The sequence below is a fragment of the Engystomops pustulosus genome, chromosome 5 (genome assembly GCF_040894005.1).
Source record: "Engystomops pustulosus chromosome 5, aEngPut4.maternal, whole genome shotgun sequence".
NCBI lineage: Eukaryota > Metazoa > Chordata > Amphibia > Anura > Leptodactylidae > Engystomops > Engystomops pustulosus.
The window spans coordinates 102,732,394-102,751,301 of NC_092415.1; the positions used below are offsets into that span (position 1 = coordinate 102,732,394).

General features: G+C 42.3%; 1 protein-coding gene across 5 annotated transcripts in view; it reads left to right on the forward strand.

The window, feature by feature from the left end:
* The first annotated feature begins 2,085 nt into the window (after positions 1–2,085).
* The window catches only part of OTULIN (OTU deubiquitinase with linear linkage specificity), a 70,479-nt gene continuing 53,656 nt past the window's right edge, over positions 2,086–18,908 (forward strand). The window contains exons 1-2 of one of the 5 annotated variants that reach the window (XM_072152761.1): positions 16,714–16,750; positions 18,165–18,234. In XM_072152761.1, the coding sequence (XP_072008862.1) occupies positions 16,729–16,750; positions 18,165–18,234 (92 nt within the window). In that variant the 5' untranslated portion in view covers positions 16,714–16,728. Of the gene's footprint in view, positions 2,277–16,595; positions 16,751–17,473; positions 17,711–18,164; positions 18,235–18,763; positions 18,884–18,908 lie in introns of those variants that run through there. The other 4 variants (XM_072152762.1, XM_072152763.1, XM_072152766.1 and 1 more) reach the window with 4 other exon arrangements.

Consider the following 18,908-nt stretch of genomic DNA (forward strand, 5'->3'; position numbering starts at 1 on the left):
TATGTATCTTTATTGAGGCCATTAACATCCTTCATAATATTGTCACGTTTGTCTATGATATTGTCATGTTCGTTTTCCTTGCTATCTTTTTAGTGCATTATATGGTGTGAATAGGCATGTATTTCATGCGGTTTAGTTCCCATCCAATATGCTCCACATGCATATATCCGAGTAATTCTGTGTTACAATATGTAGTCATTGCGAATATGCTTGTTTTACATGCATGCAACACCTGTTAGTTAGTGACACACAAAAAACTATGCATTAATGTGTTTAATCCCCTCTGTATATCAGGAGTTATATGCTGTTTTGCCACATCTTTGAGATAATCTTATGCGCATGTGCCAATTACCTGTTGCTGCTTCACCTGTCTTTGCTCTTTTTAAGATGTATGTGTAGTGGACACACGTAGATCATGACTAAGGACTTTACAATTTAGTCCGAAACGCGTAGATCGTGTATCGGTGGTCACACCGGATATGGCTGCACGCTTTTAATATGAAGAATTAAAGGCTATGATTTTAGAAGTTTTTGAGTGCTGGAATATTTCCCTATCCTTCTACTAGAATACACTGACAGATTACAAAATTTGGGATTATTCAGTTTAGAAAAAAGACGACTGAGGGGAGACCTCATTTCAATGTACAAATACCTGAACGGACAGTACAAGGATCTCTCCAAAGATCTTTTTATACCTAGGTCTGTGACCAGGACAAGGGGGCATCCTCTACGCCTAGAGGAGAGGCGATTTTACCATCACCATAGACAAAGGTTCTTTACTGTAAGAGCAGTGAGACTGTGGAACTCTCTGCCTCATGAGGTTGTTATGGCGGACTCTTTGTACATGTCAGGCCTGGGAGCCTGACTTTCTGGAGAGAAAAAATATCACGGGTTATGGGGATCAAACATTTATTTAATTCTTAGAGGTTGGATTTGATGGGCTTGCATCTTTTTCCGGCCTTATATACTATGATATTATGGATAGGGATACAGAGATAGGGGCAGAGTTATCAGAAATGTCTGAGGTAAAACAGTTCCAGTTGCCCATGGAAACCAATCAGAGATCAGCTTTAATTTTATAAACAGCTGTGCAAAAATGAAACTGGAGCTCTGATTGGCTGCCATGGGCAACTAGAGCAGTTCTACTCTCAGACACTTCTGATACATCTCCCCATAGACAAAGTGACAGTGACAGTCACTGGAATGCGACTGCCAGCAACAGTCACTGGAATGAGAATGCAAGCAGATACATATAAAATATTTTTTGTTAACCCATTCTAATTTGGTGTAGCTAAAAGCAGTTACTTACTATCCCGGGCAACGCTGGGAGCTACAGCTAGTATGTCATAAATAATGTAATGGGAAAACCCTTTGTTAGTTTAATGTACTTCACACACAGTGCCTTTCAAAATGTGAAAAAGAATACCAAAAGAGAAGTATGTCAGTGGCATGTCTATTTTATACTTGACCTGTTTGCAACTGAGTTCCTTTTAAGTAAATAGGACTTCGCTGCAATAACAAGCATATTCAGAACATGTGCAGCACTGCATATGGTACATTGATGGGTGTTAAAAACTTGTTGACCTGAAATTATTATGATCAATTAAACAAATCTCAGAATACCCCAGTCCAAGGCAGATTCTAGCATATTTGCTGCCTGAGGCGAATATTAAAATGCTGCCCCCCTCTCCCGCTCCTGTTCCATTGCCCGCTCCCTGTTCAGTAAATGCTGAAAACGTTACTAACAATTAACATCCCCACAGGCATTAGTGGCATCTAGTACCTTATAGATGACAAAGGACTTTATTCCGGGTTCTCCAATACATGATGTATCACTGCTGAATTCACAGCCAGATCTTTATCTCACCTTATGGCAGATGCGGCCCTGCCCCAGTCGTAACAATACCAGATAAAATAGACAAATGTTTTTTGAAGAACCACTATTGCCCACTCTTTTCTTGATGTTGAATAATTGAATACTGTAAAAACATGGTAACTATATTGTAACGGTAAGTGCATTTTTACAGATTGACAACACTGGCCTAAATGGTAAATAACTGCTGGATACTGTCCAAGTGCTCTTTAACCCTGTAAAGAGTCATGGGCTGTTTATGCTCCATCTGCAATCCCTTTCACTGGAATAGATGTACTGGAAAAAGGTGTAAAAGGACAAGAGTTTTCTCCTGCTGTGGGAAAAGAGAACGCAAAACAGCTGAATGGATCATGTGTGACTCATTCCGGTTGGGACAGACACCAGAAGATACTGATTCTGGAAGGTATGGCTTTTTTGTTTATTTTTTAAATTGTTGTAAATTACCGTTGATTAAAATATCTAGAGATACTTTTTAATTTTTAGCCAAGACCCAGAAACCAATAACTACAATACACACCTGAGAGGTATAGCTTGTAGAATTTACATACTTTTAGAGATACAGTAGTTGAGATCACATACATTGTTTGTGGAGTCTGCATATAAGCCCTCATGCACACAAACGTTGTTTCAGAATGTGTGCTAACCTTAGTTTCAATGGCTAGCACACATCCTTATGTATTTGTATGGGGTCATACACATGACCTTAGTTTCAATGGCTAGCACACATCCTTATGTATTTGTATGGGCTCATACACATGGCCTTAGTTTCAATGGCTAGCACACATCCTTATGTATTTGTATGGGGTCACACACATGACCTTAGTTTCAATGGCTAGCACACATCCCTATGTATTTGTATGGGCTCATATACATGGCCTTAGTTTCAATGGCTAGCACACATCCTTATGTATTTGTATGGGGTCACACACATGACCTTAGTTTCAATGGCTAGCACACATCCCTATGTATTTGTATGGGCTCATACACATGGCCTTGGTTTCAATGGCTAGCACACATCCCTATGTATTTGTATGGGCTCATACATATGGCCTTAGTTTCAACGGCTAGCACACATCCCTATTTATTTGTATGGGTTCATACACATGGCCTTGGTTTCAATGGCTAGCACACATCCCTATGTATTTGTATGGGCTCATACACATGGCCATAGTTTCAATGGCTTGCACACATCCCTATGTACTTGTCTGGGCTCATACAAATGACCTTAATTTCAATGGCTAGCAAACATCCCTCTGTATTTGTATGAGCTCATACATATGGCCGTGTTTTCTGCAGCCTCATTTATGAACCCATTGCCTGAACCACATATCGCAGAGCAGCTCATATTCTTGCCTGTGTTTGTGGCTCCATAGACGTCTGTGGGAATGTCAAATATATGAATGCCAAACATGTGTCATCCAAGTACCGTCCATGTTCACACAATGCATTTTGGATATGTTTTCATTGCATTATAAAACTAATTGCAAACACATCAGGCAAAATGCATTCCAAAACACATATGTGTTTGCTGATGTGTTCTTCCTGATACATTTGCAATGCTTTTCAAAACACAATTCAACACAATTCAAACACATAAAGCAACCACAATACTATTTTGTTTCCTCTAATAAATGCCACCCTGCTATTATGCATTTACATACAGCACACCTAATGATTTTTTTTATATATGATCACCCTAATTATTATTATTATTTTTACAAAGTACAGCTAATTTAATTATAGGCAGTCCTTGGGTTACTTACAAGGTTCTTTAGGTTTGTACTTGAGCTGAATTTGTATATAAGTCGGAACTGGTATATTTAATAAATGTAGATCCAGTCAATATTTTATTGTCCCACAGATAATTTGATTTTTAATATTTTGTGTTGTTGTGGGAACAAGGATTATCAATAAAACGTCATTACAGGTACTTTACAGCTGATCATTGCAGCCAAAACTCCCCACCCACTTGGCAAAAACATGATAAAGGTATGCAATACATAGGTGCCTGAAAACAATGTGGGTGTAGAAAAAGTACACACGCAAATTTGGAGTGAAACAAAAGACAAAGGGAAGATACATGAGGAAAAAGAGGGGAGGTAAATGAACAACTCCAGAAGACTTATGGAACATCATCAATAGTTTCACAGAACAATTGAAGAGGGTTCTAAACACAAATACAAAGGCAAAGGGGACAAAATGGCAGTCAAAGATGGCAATCCTAAATAGTTGATCCAGGGTTGCCATGTTTTAGTGAATTCATCCATTTTATCCTCTCTAACCTCTGAGATTTTTTCGAAAGGTCATCATCTTAGTGACCCTGGCCTTGACCTGGGCTACTGAAAGGAGTGACGATTTTCAGTTACCTGGATGCCACATGGAGTTTTAGCAGCCATGCATATGAATAGACTGAGCTTGTGGGCCTGATCCGTCTACTAAGGCAGTAGGATTAAGAGCTACAGTGGGCCAAGCACTGTCGATATAAGGAAGGAAAAACTAATCCAAAAGGACTTGTCCACCAGATTTATGTACCATAAATGGGAGTTTAATACATTGAAGGTTCTGGCATATTTTAGTTTTAGATATGGTTTTAGATATGGTCACAACGCCATTTTGCATCTGGACTAACCAGGAAATTCTACAGTCCACTTGTGGGCTATTCAGAAGCTATATACAGGAAATTGAAGTTATGTTTTAGATGAAACTTAAATGGAGACACAAGCACACTGATCGGCTATCAGTATGTTGTACGGAAATGAACTTTGTCAGGAGACCTAAGCATCTTTATTAATTCCATTTCCAAAATATTCACATTTTAGCATGGTACTCTGAAGGGTTATAGGATATAAAAGGAAGGCAGGGCAGGAGTGGGCCAGTGAGCCTAACCTCCAAAAAGGGTCTAATACTCCTAGGACTCCCTAAAACGCACCCAAGGCTCCCATACAACCAAATCCTGTGCTGCACATGCCAAGGGAATTTTGTGTGTAAAGAGAAAAGATCGCTGCCAGTCTTCCTGGTCTAAGGGAGCCTCCTATTCCCTTTCCCAGCTCCTCACGAACAGTAGCTCAGAAATGTCTGAGCCGTTGGAGAGAAGGAAGTAAATTTGTGAAATAGAATGTGTCGGTGCCATGTCAGTGTGAATCAATCCCTGAAATGCTGTAAGAGACTTCAAGTATGCTGCATTAGGACCGGCACTATGTACAAAGGACCCTGTCACGGATGGAAGTCCCCAAGAGAAGGCAAGGGGGATCCTGGTAGTATACAATACATGCACGGGTCTTTGAGGAGCTTGCAACCCAAAACAACAATCTAGCCACTCCCGGAATGAAACCCGGATTCCGCAATATTGGTGTGAGGGAGCTAAACTGATGAGTCAAAATACCTCAAGAGGTCAATGATCTCCATAAGTGTAGGGCTTCTTTCAGAAAGATTGCATGAGGGTCAATGTGAATACCCATTCGTGTTAATATTTTCCATCCAACCCTGGGGCGTGTGGTCCCCCAGATAGAACAGAGAAGGACACTTTGTAAGGTGCAAAGAAAAAAAGAAAAACCTGATGGGGGAAGGATTAGCACACCTTGAAAGATGTACAAGAAGACATACTTCCATTTTTAAGACATTGATTCTGCCGAACCATGACAACTTTTCTTATCAAACGCTTGTAGGTTCTTCAGGGTGCACTCTAAGAGCAGCATATAATTGAGGGCAAAGAGTTCAGACAAATCATTTGGGATCGGGATTCGCAAGAAAGACTGCTGCCACTGGAATGGGAAACTATGATGTAATCTTAGAGTTACTGACTGCTCTATATCTTTTGAATTCTTGAATAATGGAAGGGAAGTAGATCCTGGGCTGGGAGACATAGAGCAGCAGATCACTGCATATAAAGCAGCTTTGCAATGCCTAGGACCTACACGGATAGCATGTTATTGGGATTCTTCCAGATGGTAATGGCTAAGTGTTCCATCCCCAGCACATATAGAGACAGAGGACAACCTTTTTGTGTGCCTTTCTTGAGAAGGAGATGGATAGATGCCCATTAACCCAGACCCTGGCTGTGGGGCCTTAATACAAAGCCGAAATCTTACCTATAAACTTTGAGCCAATGCAAATTTGTCTCAATGCTGCTTTCATGAAATGTCAGTGGACCCAGTCAAAAGCCTTCTCTGCATTGATAGACAACAGACAGGAAGGAATTGACTGTGCACAAGCCTCGGACATAAGGCGAATTGTCTTGTTTTAGTTATCCCGAGCCTCATGGCCCTCAAAGAACCCAACCTGGTCAGTGTGGATTACCACCGGCAGGTGAGGGGCCAGTCCCTCCACCAATATTTTAGGAGTATAGTATGACATGATGTTTATCAAAGAGATATAGCTGTTTGGGAGAGATTGGTCCTTCCCCAGACACTGATAAAGACTTCTAACAAAGATGCCGGGAATCCAGAGTCCAGCATAAAATACCTTGGCTAGAAATGGGGACAAGATATCCTTAACCCCTTAACGACTTGGCCTTTTTTAGTTTTTTCACTTCCATTTTTCAATCCCCACCTTCAAAAATCTATAACTTTTTTATTTTTCCACATAAAGAGCTCTGTTATGGCTTATTTTCTGCTTAACAAATTGCACTTCATAGTGACGGTATTTAATATTCCATGGCGCGTACTGGGAAGCGGGAAAAAAATTCCAAATGCAGTGAAAATGGTGAAAAAACACATTTCCGACGTTTTCTTGTGGGCTTTTATTTTACAGCTTTCACTGTGTGCCCCAAATGACAGGTCTACTTTATTCTTTGGGTTGCTACGATCACAGGGATTTGTACAGGTTTTATAATGTTTTCATACATTTAAAAAAATTAAAACCTCCTGTACAAAAATTTTTTTTTTGATTTTGCCATCTTCTGGCGCTAATAACTTTTTCATACTTTGGTGTACGAAGCTGTGGGTGGTGTCATTTTTTGCAACTTTTGATGGCGTTTTCATTGCTATCATTGTTAGGACTGTACGACCTTTTGATCACTTTTTATAAATTTTTTTATATTTTCCAAAATGGCAAAAAAATTTCATTTTTGACTTTGGACGCTATTTTCCGTTACGGGGTTAAACGCAGTGAAAAATCGTTATTATATTTTGATAGATTGGACATTTTCGGACGCAGCGATACCTAATGTGTTTATGATTTTTACTGTTTATTAATATTAATATCAGTTCTAGGGAAAGGGGGGTGATTTGAATTTTTAGGTTTTTTTAATATTTTTTTTTTTTTAAACTTTTTTTTACTTTTACTTTAACTATTTTTCAGACTCCCTAGGGCAGTGAAGGCGAACCTTTTAGAGATAGAGTGCCAAACTACAACCAAAATCCACTTATTTATTGTAAAGTGCCAGCATGCCAATTTAAGTAGTTATTTATTGCTACCGGTTCTACCACAACTTTTAATCATATCAGCCTCTTTAGGACAGCAATACAGTTGAAAAATGGGGGGCAAATTTGGAGTATCGTTGTAGTTTCTTGCCATGGTCCCCCCCCCCGTACAGGAAGAAACATGGGGCCAGAAGGAACTCTACAGATAATCCTCCCCTTTCCACATGTTCTACCTCATCCTGCAGTCCCAAGCAATCAAGAATGTGTTGCTTTAAAATAGCACTGAGAGCAACATTTCTGGAGTTGCCTGCGACTGCATTATAATTCTTTGAATCCTGTCTGGATTGTGAGAGACTGCTGTGTGGATGGCTTGGGTGCCCTCATATAGGGCTCTGAGTGCCACCACTGGCACCCGTGCCATAGGTTCGCCACCACTGCCCTAGGGTATGGCAGTATATGGGGATTTTACTCCTCATTCATTGCAATGTGCTGATAGCACATTGTAATGAATGGGTTAAAACGAGAAAGCATCGGGCCTTCGTGAGACCCGATGCTGTCATGGCAACGGATCACCGCTCCCCGTGACGTCATCTGAAGCCCCCGGCAGCATTGCCGGCGGCGATCGCCGTGAAAGCACCCGCGATCGGTGCTAGCACCGATCGCGGGTGTTACCGGTAAGCCTTTGCTGCAATATGCAGCAAAGACTTACCGGCTATGGAGAGGGCTCGGCCCGCGAGTCCTCTCCATGCACCGGGACCCGGCGCGCGCCGTACTAGTACTAGTCGGGAAGGGGTTAAACTGATTGTAGAAAGCTGGAGTAAGCAGTCTGGGCCTGGGCTTTTACCCACCCTGGGCTTTTAACCCCTTAACGACTTGGCCTTTTTTAGTTTTTTCACTTCCATTTTTCACACCCCACCTTCAAAAATCTATAACTTTTTTTATTTTTCCACATAAATAGCTGTGTTATGGCTTATTTTCTGCGTAACAAATTGCACTTCGTAGTGACGGTATTCAATATTCCATGGCGCGTACTGGGAAGCGGGAAAAAAATTCCAAATGCAGTGAAAATGGTGAAAAAACACATTTGCAACGTTTTCTTGTGGGCTTGGATTTTACAGCTTTCACTGTGTGCCCCAAATGACAGGTCTACTTTATTCTTTGGGTTGCTACGATCACTCGCGGTTTTATTGTGTTTTAACTTATTTTCAAAAATTAAACCAATGTGTACGAAAAAGAAAAAAAAAATAATTCCGCCATAGCTTCTGACACTAATAACTTTTTCATACTTTCGTGTACAGAGCTGTGTGATGAGTCATTTTTTGCAAATTGACCTCACGTTTTCTGTGCTACCATTTTGAGGTCTGTGCGACATTTTGGTCTCTTTTTATTCCATGGTGTAAAAGTCGCGTTTTGGACATTTGGGCGCTATATTCCATTACGGGGGTTACCGCCGGCAATAACAGTTTTTCTATTTTGATAGATCGGGTATTTAGGGACGAGGTGTCTTTTGTGTCTTTCATTTTTACTGTTTATTACACTTTATATCAGTTGTAGGGATATAAACTTTTAGGTTTTTAACATAAACACCTACCGCGGTTATTAGCGGTGGTGGTTTGCTGAAATATGCAACAAACCCCACCTGTGTATGAAGAGGGCTCAGCCCGTGAGCCCTCCTTATACAGCCCCTGCACCACACAGCTATGGTGCAGAGGGTCAAATAGCTAATCCCTGAGCCGAGTGACCGGACTAATCTACCTGAGCTCGATGACTCATGCACAGCAGCTGGGAAATGGTGCAGCAATTGATTACTTCTGCCTGTCAGGAACAACACAGTGATGACATATTCTCAGCTTAAGCTTGGCAGGACAAGGCTCGAGCAGTGCATAATTAGGGTAAGGAGAGCGCCAGAGCTGCCACAGGGGAGGAAGTCTAATTATCCTAATTTTATCATTGTTATTTTTTCAGCAAAACCACTCAGTTCAGGGATTAACCCCTTAGCGCTCCGCGCCGTAGCTGTACTGCGCAGCTTCCGACGATTAGCGCAGTACAGCTACTGCGCGAGCGCATACTATTTTAGTATTGTCACCACGTCGCGAGACGTGGTGACATCGGGACGAGATATGGGTGACAGAGGCAGGAGGAGTTCCTGTCTCCGTCACCCGACCAATCAAATCGGTCCAGCCCGCCGATCGCCGTGATTGGCCAGTCAAACCTGACTGGCCAATTACAGCGATTTTAGGCTAAAAAACTTGCTTTTAGCCCTTTCCTCTTCCTCCATCGGCAACATTTTGGTTTGGTATCGCTGGAGAGAGGAAAGAGCGTTACTGTGTGCACCAAAATACACTTTTACACTATAAATAGTGTTCTGATCCTTATCTGATCCCTATTGTTCCCTACAAATCCCTATCCCTATCTGTTCTTTCCTGTGTCCTGTGTGTTCCCTGTGTGATCGCCTTGTGTGATCCCACGTGTCTTCCGTTTTTCCCTGTCTGTCCCTTCTGAACCCAAACGCACTTTTCAGTGCGCTGTGTTAGCGTTGTTCTGCACTGGACGCACTTTTCAGTGCGCCTTGTGAATAGCGCTGCACAGAATCTTTAGCAGTCTTAGCGGTAGTTAGTTTGTCTTAGGGCAAGCTAGGTGCATTTGTAGCGCCTTTTTGCGTGGTGCACATAGGTTTTTTTTCGGTGCCTGGTAATATTTTTTTCCAGAGCGCCGTAGGTGTACCCGTAGTTAGCTATTTTTTGTGTGTGCCATCTGTGCGGCTGGTCCGTGTGGTTTGGTGTGCATTATCTTTTTTTTTTTTGTGTGCTATCTGTGCGGCTTGTCCATGTAGTTTAGTGCGCATTATTTTTTTTGTGTGCTATCTGTGCGGCTTGTCCGTGTAGTTTAGTGCGCATTATTTTTTGTGTGCCATCTGTGCGGCTGGTCCGTGTGGTTTGGTGTGCATTATCTTTTTTTTTTTTGTGTGCTGTCTGTGCGGCTTGTCCGTGTAGTTTTGTGCGCATTATTTTTTGTGTGTGCCATCTGTGCGGCTTGTCCGTGTAGTTTGGGGTGCATTATTTTTTTTTTTTTTGTGTGCTATCTGTGCGGCTTGTCCGTGTAGTTTAGTGCACATTATTTTTTGTGTGTGCCATCTGTGCGGCTTGTCCGTGTAGTTTGGTGCACATTATTTTTTGTGTGTGCCATCTGTGCGGCTTGTCCGTGTAGTTTAGTGCGCATTATTTTTTTTTTTTGTGTGTGCCATCTGTGCGGCTTGTCTGTGTAGTTTGGTGCGCATTATTTTTTTTTTTTTGTGTGTGCCATCTGTGCGGCTTGTCCGTGAAGCTTGGTGGGCATTATTTTTTGTGTGTGCCATCTGTGCAGCTTGTCCGTGTAGTTTGGTGTGCATTATATTTTTTTTTTTTTGTGTGCCTGCTAGACGGTTTATCCTTGTAGTTTGGTGCACATTATCTAATTTTTCTAGTTCTCTATTTTTTTGTGTGCAATGTCTCAGAAGACGTACACCGTGTTGGAGGCATAAAACATGCTTGCCTCTGACACCGAGTCAGCTAGTGGGGATGATGGTCCCTTTTACCTATCATCTTCCTCCTGCTCATCTTCCAGTGACCTGGAAGGACCCCCAAGAAGGCGCCTTAGGGTTCCAGGGACTTCTGCAGGAGAAGTGCCTGGGACTTCTGCAGGAGAAGTGCCTGGGACTTCTGCAGAAGTGACATGCCCTTCATCACTGTGAGACATGCCCAGAAAAACCAGGGTTATGTATGAAAGATTGCTTCCGAATTTATCATACATCCCTGGATTTTTAGAGTACCCTGTTGTTACCCTGACGCACAGCTTATACATCATGCCGCATGCCGCACCTTCCCTTCTAAGCCCTGCCATGTGCCCAGCCTGTAGATTACTGCCCCGTATGCTTTACCCGGGAAAACATGCATCATGATTTTTAGGGTGTTTGTCTCCCATGGCAGCAGCTGGGCACAAAATGACATAATGGATATTTTTTACTATGCACTATCCATTATGCACTTTTTCAGGGGTCCACCTGTGGGGTTAAAATGCTAACTATACCCCTAGATTAATTCATGGAGGGGTGTAGTTTCCAAAATAGGGTCAGTTCTTAGGGGTTTCTACTGTACTGGCCCCTATTGGCATCTACAAATCTTTCATGATGCCAAAAAGAAAAAAAAATGTACAATGTCTTTGCTCCAACAAGTTATTCCCTTTTGAGCCCTGCCGTGTCTCCATCCTACAGATTATTGCCTCCTATGGGGTATTGCCCTAACCGGGACAACCCGCAGAATGATCTTTGATGTGTTTTTCCCCAGTGGCATGAGTTGGGCAAAATACTTTTGTCACTTCAATGGCATATTTGATAAATTGCAATACAATTGTTTCTCTGCACTACTCACTTTGTATTACATTTTAGCCAGCACCGTAGGGGTTAAAATGCTCATACAAGCCTACATACATTCTTTGAGGGGTGCCCTTTCCAAAATGGGTTCACTACTTGGGGGTTTCTATTGTACTGGTACCTCGGGGGTACCCCCCCCCCATTACCAATCTAGTGAAAACGAAGCTTGAAAGCCTAAATTGTGCTTCTTTCTTCCTGACCCCTGCCGTGTGCCCAGCCTGTAAATTATTGGCACATGTGTGGTATTGCCGTACTCGGGACAACCCGCAGAATGATTTTTGGGGTGTTTGTCTAAAGTGGCATGGGTTGGGCACAGTATATGAGGCACTAAAATGACATTTTTGAGATAAAAACGCAATTTTTACTCTGCACCATTTACTTTGCATTTAATTTTGACCAGCGTGTTGGGGGTTAAAATGCTCACACAACCACCGATAAATTCTTTAAAGGGGGTCTAGTTTCCAAAATGGTGACATTTTGGGGGGTTTTCTATTGTACTTTTACTTCAGGGGCTCTTCAATTACACTGTGGCACCACAAAATATTTGCAGCCAAATTGGCCTTCCAAATTCCCAGTATCACTAACTCTGTTCTGGACATCACTGTGCGGGGAAACAGCAGCTGACATCCACATGTCTGGTATTGCCGTACTCGGAAGAAGCAGGGCAAGAAATTAGGAATATATATTTACCTCAAATTCCTTCTGAATGTATCCATTTTAGGGCTAAATTGGAAAGATTGAAATCAAAAATTGAAATTTCAAAATTTCCACTCCATTTTCATATGCTTCCGGAAAAATAATTAAAGGGTTAACAGACTTCTCAAATGCTGATTTGAATAGGTTGAGATGTTAGGTTCATAAAATGGTGTTACTTGTGGGGGTATATAGTACATAAGCCTTTATAGGGCACTTCCAAACTGAATTGATCACTAAAAAGTTCGCATTTTTCAAATTTCAAGAAAAGCTGAGAAGTTGCTACTAAAACTTCAAACCTTCTCACATCCATAAAAAAATGGAAACTTAAAACAAATAATGGATATAAAAAGAAGACCAATGGCAAAAGGTTTCTATAAAAAAAAAATTGTGGTATCACTTTTTGTCTAAAAAGTATAACATTTGAAACTTTGAAAATAGTCATTTTTTTCAAATTTTTCCTAAATTTTTGAATTTTTACCCCCCAAACGAAACGGATCACCGAAATGACACTACTATCATAAACTACAATGTCTCACGAGAAAACAATCTCAAAATCACAGAGATATCTTAAAGCGTTGAAAAGTTATTACCACAGGAAGAGACACTGGTCAAATTTTTAAAAAACTAGCGAGCCTTAACCTGCAAACAGGCTGCGTCCTTAAGGGGTTAAACAAGATATGTTTCTGCATCAGTGTAGCTACAGCATTTTCAAGCTAGTCTATGTAAATATAGGGAATGCAGCTGCAGTTCTTGCGGGTCCCTCATGGGATTATATGAAGCCTTTACCAATCTCCTGTATTATTATAAGAAACAAAGAACGGCTTGTTGTGATAGACCTTGCACATCATAGGAGTTTGGCTGTTTACATTATGTTTTATATATCAGATTTTACGGACTGATTAGTGTCCAGGATAGCAACATATGGGGCGGATTCAGACTGCCAAGTGCACAGGGCTGTATGAATATTATAGCCTCTACAAGTCCGGAGTTCACATCCTAAATATGTTCCTAGAATCAGCTCCTTGGGGAATGGAGGATGCGTCCCTATTATAACTACTATTGAGCATCATACTTATATATGGCAGAAGTCCCTTCTTCCCCGGAGAACAGCAGCACCAGACTACAATCCCAGCATAACAGAAGGGCCTATATCAGTGATGGCGAACCTTTTGGAGACAGAGTGCCCAAACTACAACCAAAATCCACCTATTTTCCCGTGAAGTGCCAACATGGCTACCTGATCTTCCACATCTATCAATTATATCGCCCCCCCCCTGAGGCAACAAATACAGTTGAAAGAAGAAGAGCAAATTCAGACGCTCGTTGTAGCTTCTATCAAGGGTCTCTCTGTAGAGGAAAAATGGTTGGTCCAGGAGGATGACCTTCAAAGACATTGCAGTTCCTAACAGCCAATGAAGTCTTGCTTTAAAATAGCGCTAAGAGCAGCATCTCTTAAGTTGCCTGGGACTTGGTCCTAACTCTGTCTTGGGGTCAGGGCCGGCGCTATGGGTAGGCAAAGGTGGCAATTGCCAGAATCTCTTCTTTCAAATGAATCTTGAATTGTGTTTCTAGGTGCTATGGATCCAGAGATATTCAGGTTTAAAGTGAGAATATCAGGTGCCATTTTTATATATAAAAATCACTGCCAATAGCAGTTTAACAGTTATTATCTCCGTTTTCCTAAAACTTAGAAACACAAATTTAAATTCATACAAAAGAGGAGACTCTCTTCTTTCATAGGAAAAAAAAGTGAGGTTCTATGTGTCACAGAGCCAGAGATACAGCCCCCTGTAGTCCCCCCCCCCCCCTCCAGATTCTTAGCCCTCAGGCTGCAGGGAGAATTTGCTGCACACAGGATCTGCTGCACCTCAAAGATAATGGAAATATTCACTTTATATGTTACTACATTTTGAGAATGGATAATATCAACTAATATTCATGTTTTTAACCCTTCTCTATGCAGAACTATCGAAGAACACACTTTGGGCCACATGTATCAATCGTTTTTTTTCTGTTGTTTTTGGGCCTTTTCATTCAGGCGCACCGTTTTTGCGCCATTTTTGCCAAACTAGCTGCGCAGCAAAAATAACCAGCTTTTCCTAATTTATCCTAGCAATCCAGATGTTTTGCTGCGCCTTATGATATTCATCACTTGCAACTTTTCATTTAGGCGCAAAAATGGGCGCAAAAACACTCCAGCCCGAAGGTGGCGTTAACTGAGAAGAAAGCACTGAGCCCCTTTGCAGAACAGCTCATTTCTAGCAGCAAAGCTCAGCCAGACACTAGAACAGATCATACAGACATTAGATACTCTGCAGACACTAGAACCGATCATACAGACATTGGATGCTCTGCAGACAGGAGCTGCAGACTCTATTTACAGTTCATCACCTTCTATTTACAAAACATTCTGCAGAATCCTGAGCTCAAAGCAAGAGAGCAGAGAACATTGCAGAATGTTGCAGATACTACAGACAAGTGTCCCCCATGTAATTCTTCACAGTATCACCAGTGTGTCTGAGGGGGATACTGTACAGAATTACAGGGGTGCAGCAGGAGATCAGCACTGGGGGATCCCCTCCAGGAGAAGCCCCTGCTGAGGAGGTCACTGGGTGCAGGGTGTCACACACCTGGGTGCTGCTGTGAGTGTTATCTTCATTCTGGGATGTGGGAGAAGGAGAGGAGCTTGTAGCAGGATCACATGTAAGTGCCCGAATCTAACATTGCGCCTAAACTGCGCTAAAACTGCGCCTAAACTGTGTTAAAGTAAAGTGATTAATAAGAGGCAGGAAATTAACTTATCACAGATGGTTGTAGCTTGTGATAATTCTGGCAAAACAGTGCGCCAGAATTTAGGCGCAACTACTTCACTTAGGCGCACAAAAGTGAGAAATGTGGCCCATTCTCTCTTATTCCCTTTTATTTTGTGATAGTTTTTTCTTGTTGGGAAAATTGACTGATACGATGAACATTTGATCTTCTTCGCCTAATGTGACTACACCGCGACCAGAACATGTCCATAAAGTTATATGTAACACCAAAAACACACCCATGTTCTGGAATAAAGTTTTTATTTCACACCATCCTCCATTATTTACACCGATGTTATGACGTTCTCACTCTCATTCTTATGAAGCGCGGAGGGTTCTGTTATTGTGCGGCTAATACAATGGCGACATCTAAAAGTGACTTATTATCTAATTAGAGAGGTTTAGACTGTCTAAAAATGTCTAGCTGAAAAGCAGATATCTAGTTATTACAGTTTTAGTGATATTATGTGGATTTATTTATGTGAACATATCAATAGGGCACATTTGTGAACTCTACACATGTCTATCTATTACATTTAGGAGATGTGAAGGTAAATATTTTCTGTTTGGATCAAATTTTTTGCCATCAAAGTCAAATTTTAAGTATTTTTTTTAATAAAATGTTTCAATTTGAATCAAAATTGCATGAAGGCGCCTATGTCTATAAACTCTTTGATGCAATTTTGAAAATGGGGCAAGTGTCTGCTTTCAGAAAATATCGGTCCCTCTCCCCAATGGGCCTCACAGTCTAATCAACCTACCAGTAATTTTTTGGAGTGTGGGAGGAAACCGGAGGACCCGGAGGAAACCCACGCAGACACAGAGAGAACATACAAAATCTTTGCAGATGTTGACCAGCGCTGCAAGGTTGTAGTGCTAATCACGGAGTCACCTTGCTGCCCATAAATCTCCCTATCATCTATCTCCTATAAAATTCTCCCATATTACAGTTTGTTTTACCATACTAAAGGGAGCCTCTTGCTGACTGTGACTGGTCATAAAATAGTTTTATTTTGGGGCCCCACTTTGTCTAGAACCGGCCCTGCTTGGGGTGATGGTTTGAGTGCCCACAGAAATGGCTCCGAGTGCCACCACTGGCCTATATGATGCTCCTGTCCCGGACACTGCAGGGGTTATTCACCAGACTTATCTGAAAATGCCCTAATGTTGTGAGAAATGAAAGATGGTGCAAAATGCATAAGATTAAGTACGGCTCGGGGTAAAACGGTGTCAGAGAAACACAATAGCGCAAGACACAGTCAGGAGTCAGAGCCTCAGATCTCTAGAGATGACGGGCCGAGGGTTCGGACATATTGGCGACTATAATAACTATGAGCCACAGCAGGCTCCCCGGCCATCACTCCTATCTCACGGGCTCCTCTGTCCCTCAACGGGAGTAACACGCGATCTCTCCCTCATAGACGCGCGAGGCCGCCGCTCCTGCTTCCTATAATGTGGCCTGGCCACACCTCTTCTGACAGGCCCCACCTCTTCCCGTGGCTGTACCTCCCGAGAGCCGCTCTCCCGGTCGTTGCTATACAGTTTCCGGTAGCTGTCAGTGCGGGTGCTGCGCTCGGATGTATGGCGGCGGTATTCTTGTCAGGTACGAGCACTTTACGATGTGTGGGTGTACATTGATGTGGTGGGTGGAGGGGACGCTGCCCCGCCTTCTTGTCAGGTGACAGCTCGTCCGCCCCAAGTCTCTGTGTGACTTGTTTGACAGGGAGCTCGGGCTACGTGCACCCTTCTCCTGGCATCAGCCCATGCAGAGTGCTCTCCCTCATTTCTACTTCTCTGTAGTGTACACCCGATGGAGGCTGGAAAATGTCCGTGTTTCTTCAGTACAGAAGTACAAGTACATGAGAGCCTGTGGGTGACAGGTGCCCCTAAGGTTACATTCACAAGGCCTAGGCTTGTGACCAGCACATCTGGGAGAAGCTACTCAAGCGCAGATGCATTTAGATGTTTTCAAATGCAATTAACCGTGCAGGCTATGATCACACAGAAGAATTTTAGATGGTTTATCCACTTCCAAAATACAACTCCTGTTACCTTCACTAAGAGGCATTGGGTTTTTCTCCACAAGTCAGATTGTCAGCAAATAAAAGGCGTAACATCCCAAATATCTCATGGCTTGTACACAAGTTTTCTGTTGAAAAAGTGCATCAGATTCTGACTTGTCAACGAGCCCTCAGTGCATCCGGTGTCAGAGAAGAATTTCTTTGGTGCCGCCAGATAAAGGGTGTGCTCCCCAAGAATAACTTTATCATCCTCTAGGAAATGGACCCTATCTGTTTGCTTTCTGCTGTACCTCTGGGGTCCAGAAATGGGAGCCTTGGCCAACTGGACGATCCACTATGCAGGGCTAGTCCAACACCGAGTGCACCCTCAGTTCCGGGATAGAATTGCACTGGCTCACTTTTGATAGGGTCCTGGGTGGAAGCATTAGTTCAGCCTCATACTACCCCAGAACTTGTTAAAAAAAAGGACTTCTCAGACATTGTGAACTCTGCATAGTACCGTACAGAGCTGATCTTTCATCTGCGGCACCACTAAATACTAGGCAATGTCATGTGAATAATTTTCTGCCTTTGAGTGCTGATTTTCTTATATAATGTTGGAAGTTGAAGCATATATGCCCCCCCCCCCCCTCCGCAGCCCCTGCTCGCGCACATTTACCATTGGGGTCGCCAATTCTCCACTTCTGCATCCCAGCAGCACAAGGCTGATGTCAGGTGGGACAGATTTATCGCCTCTGGATACATAATGTGGAGGTAACCTCTTGAGCAGGGCTCTAGATGGTGCAGCTGCATGTCTTGCTTTTTTTTAAAGGGAACCTACCACCACAGTTCTACCTATATAGGTAGATCGGGTGGTAGGTGGATGTAAGGGATGTGAGGGTAGCCCTTTTTAGAGCCAAATCTCATGTCCTGGCTATCTTTTAGAAAATGTTGTTATGCTAATATGTAAATTTTGTTAAGCGCCTCTTTTCTCCTCCTACCCTTACATCCCTACAGCTGCACGCCCTTGTCTGAGAAGCCGGCGTTCTGCGCATGCTACGAGGAGCTGCGCACCGAAGATGTATGGGTAGGAGACCCTGTCCAGGAAATTGAAGATTAATATTAATAGTTGTGTAAGGTTTTCAAAGAATCAAGATATTAATTTGTAGTCAAATCACTAGCTCTAATTCCAATCATATAAAGTTATCATTCATTCACTGTAAAGGTAACAGCCAATAGATTGGTGGTGGTCTGAGCCCAAACTAATTTCAAAGACAGGAGTGTTCTGTCCCCATTTTCCCCCAATACAACTTGGGCATGCTCCAGCAGATTTGCCACTCAAGGTAATGAAGAAAAAGGGAAGCCTATTCTGCCAATTGCAGGCGGTGACCGTTGCCATTGCCTATTAGTTATCAACTTTACAGTGAACAAGTGTTCACCTTCTAGTACCCCGTCAAGCATGTTACAAAATGTTTAAAAATGTATCTTCCTCAGTGCTGGCTTAAGTTCTTTCTATGCTGTAAAATGTTACATACATAGCACGGGTGTACGTGACATTGACTTGGGACAAAGTCTGCTCCTCTATAAGACTTTGACTTTTTCCAGTTACTGTACAGGGAAGTAGATGATCTGTGATAGAAAACAGCTTGTGACAGATACAAGTGGAGCAACCTCTTCAGCTGTGACCCTCATTGCCTCCAACAATTGTGAAATATGGTGTCCATGGTCAAAAAAAGGTAAGGTAACCTTCTACTGCCCTAA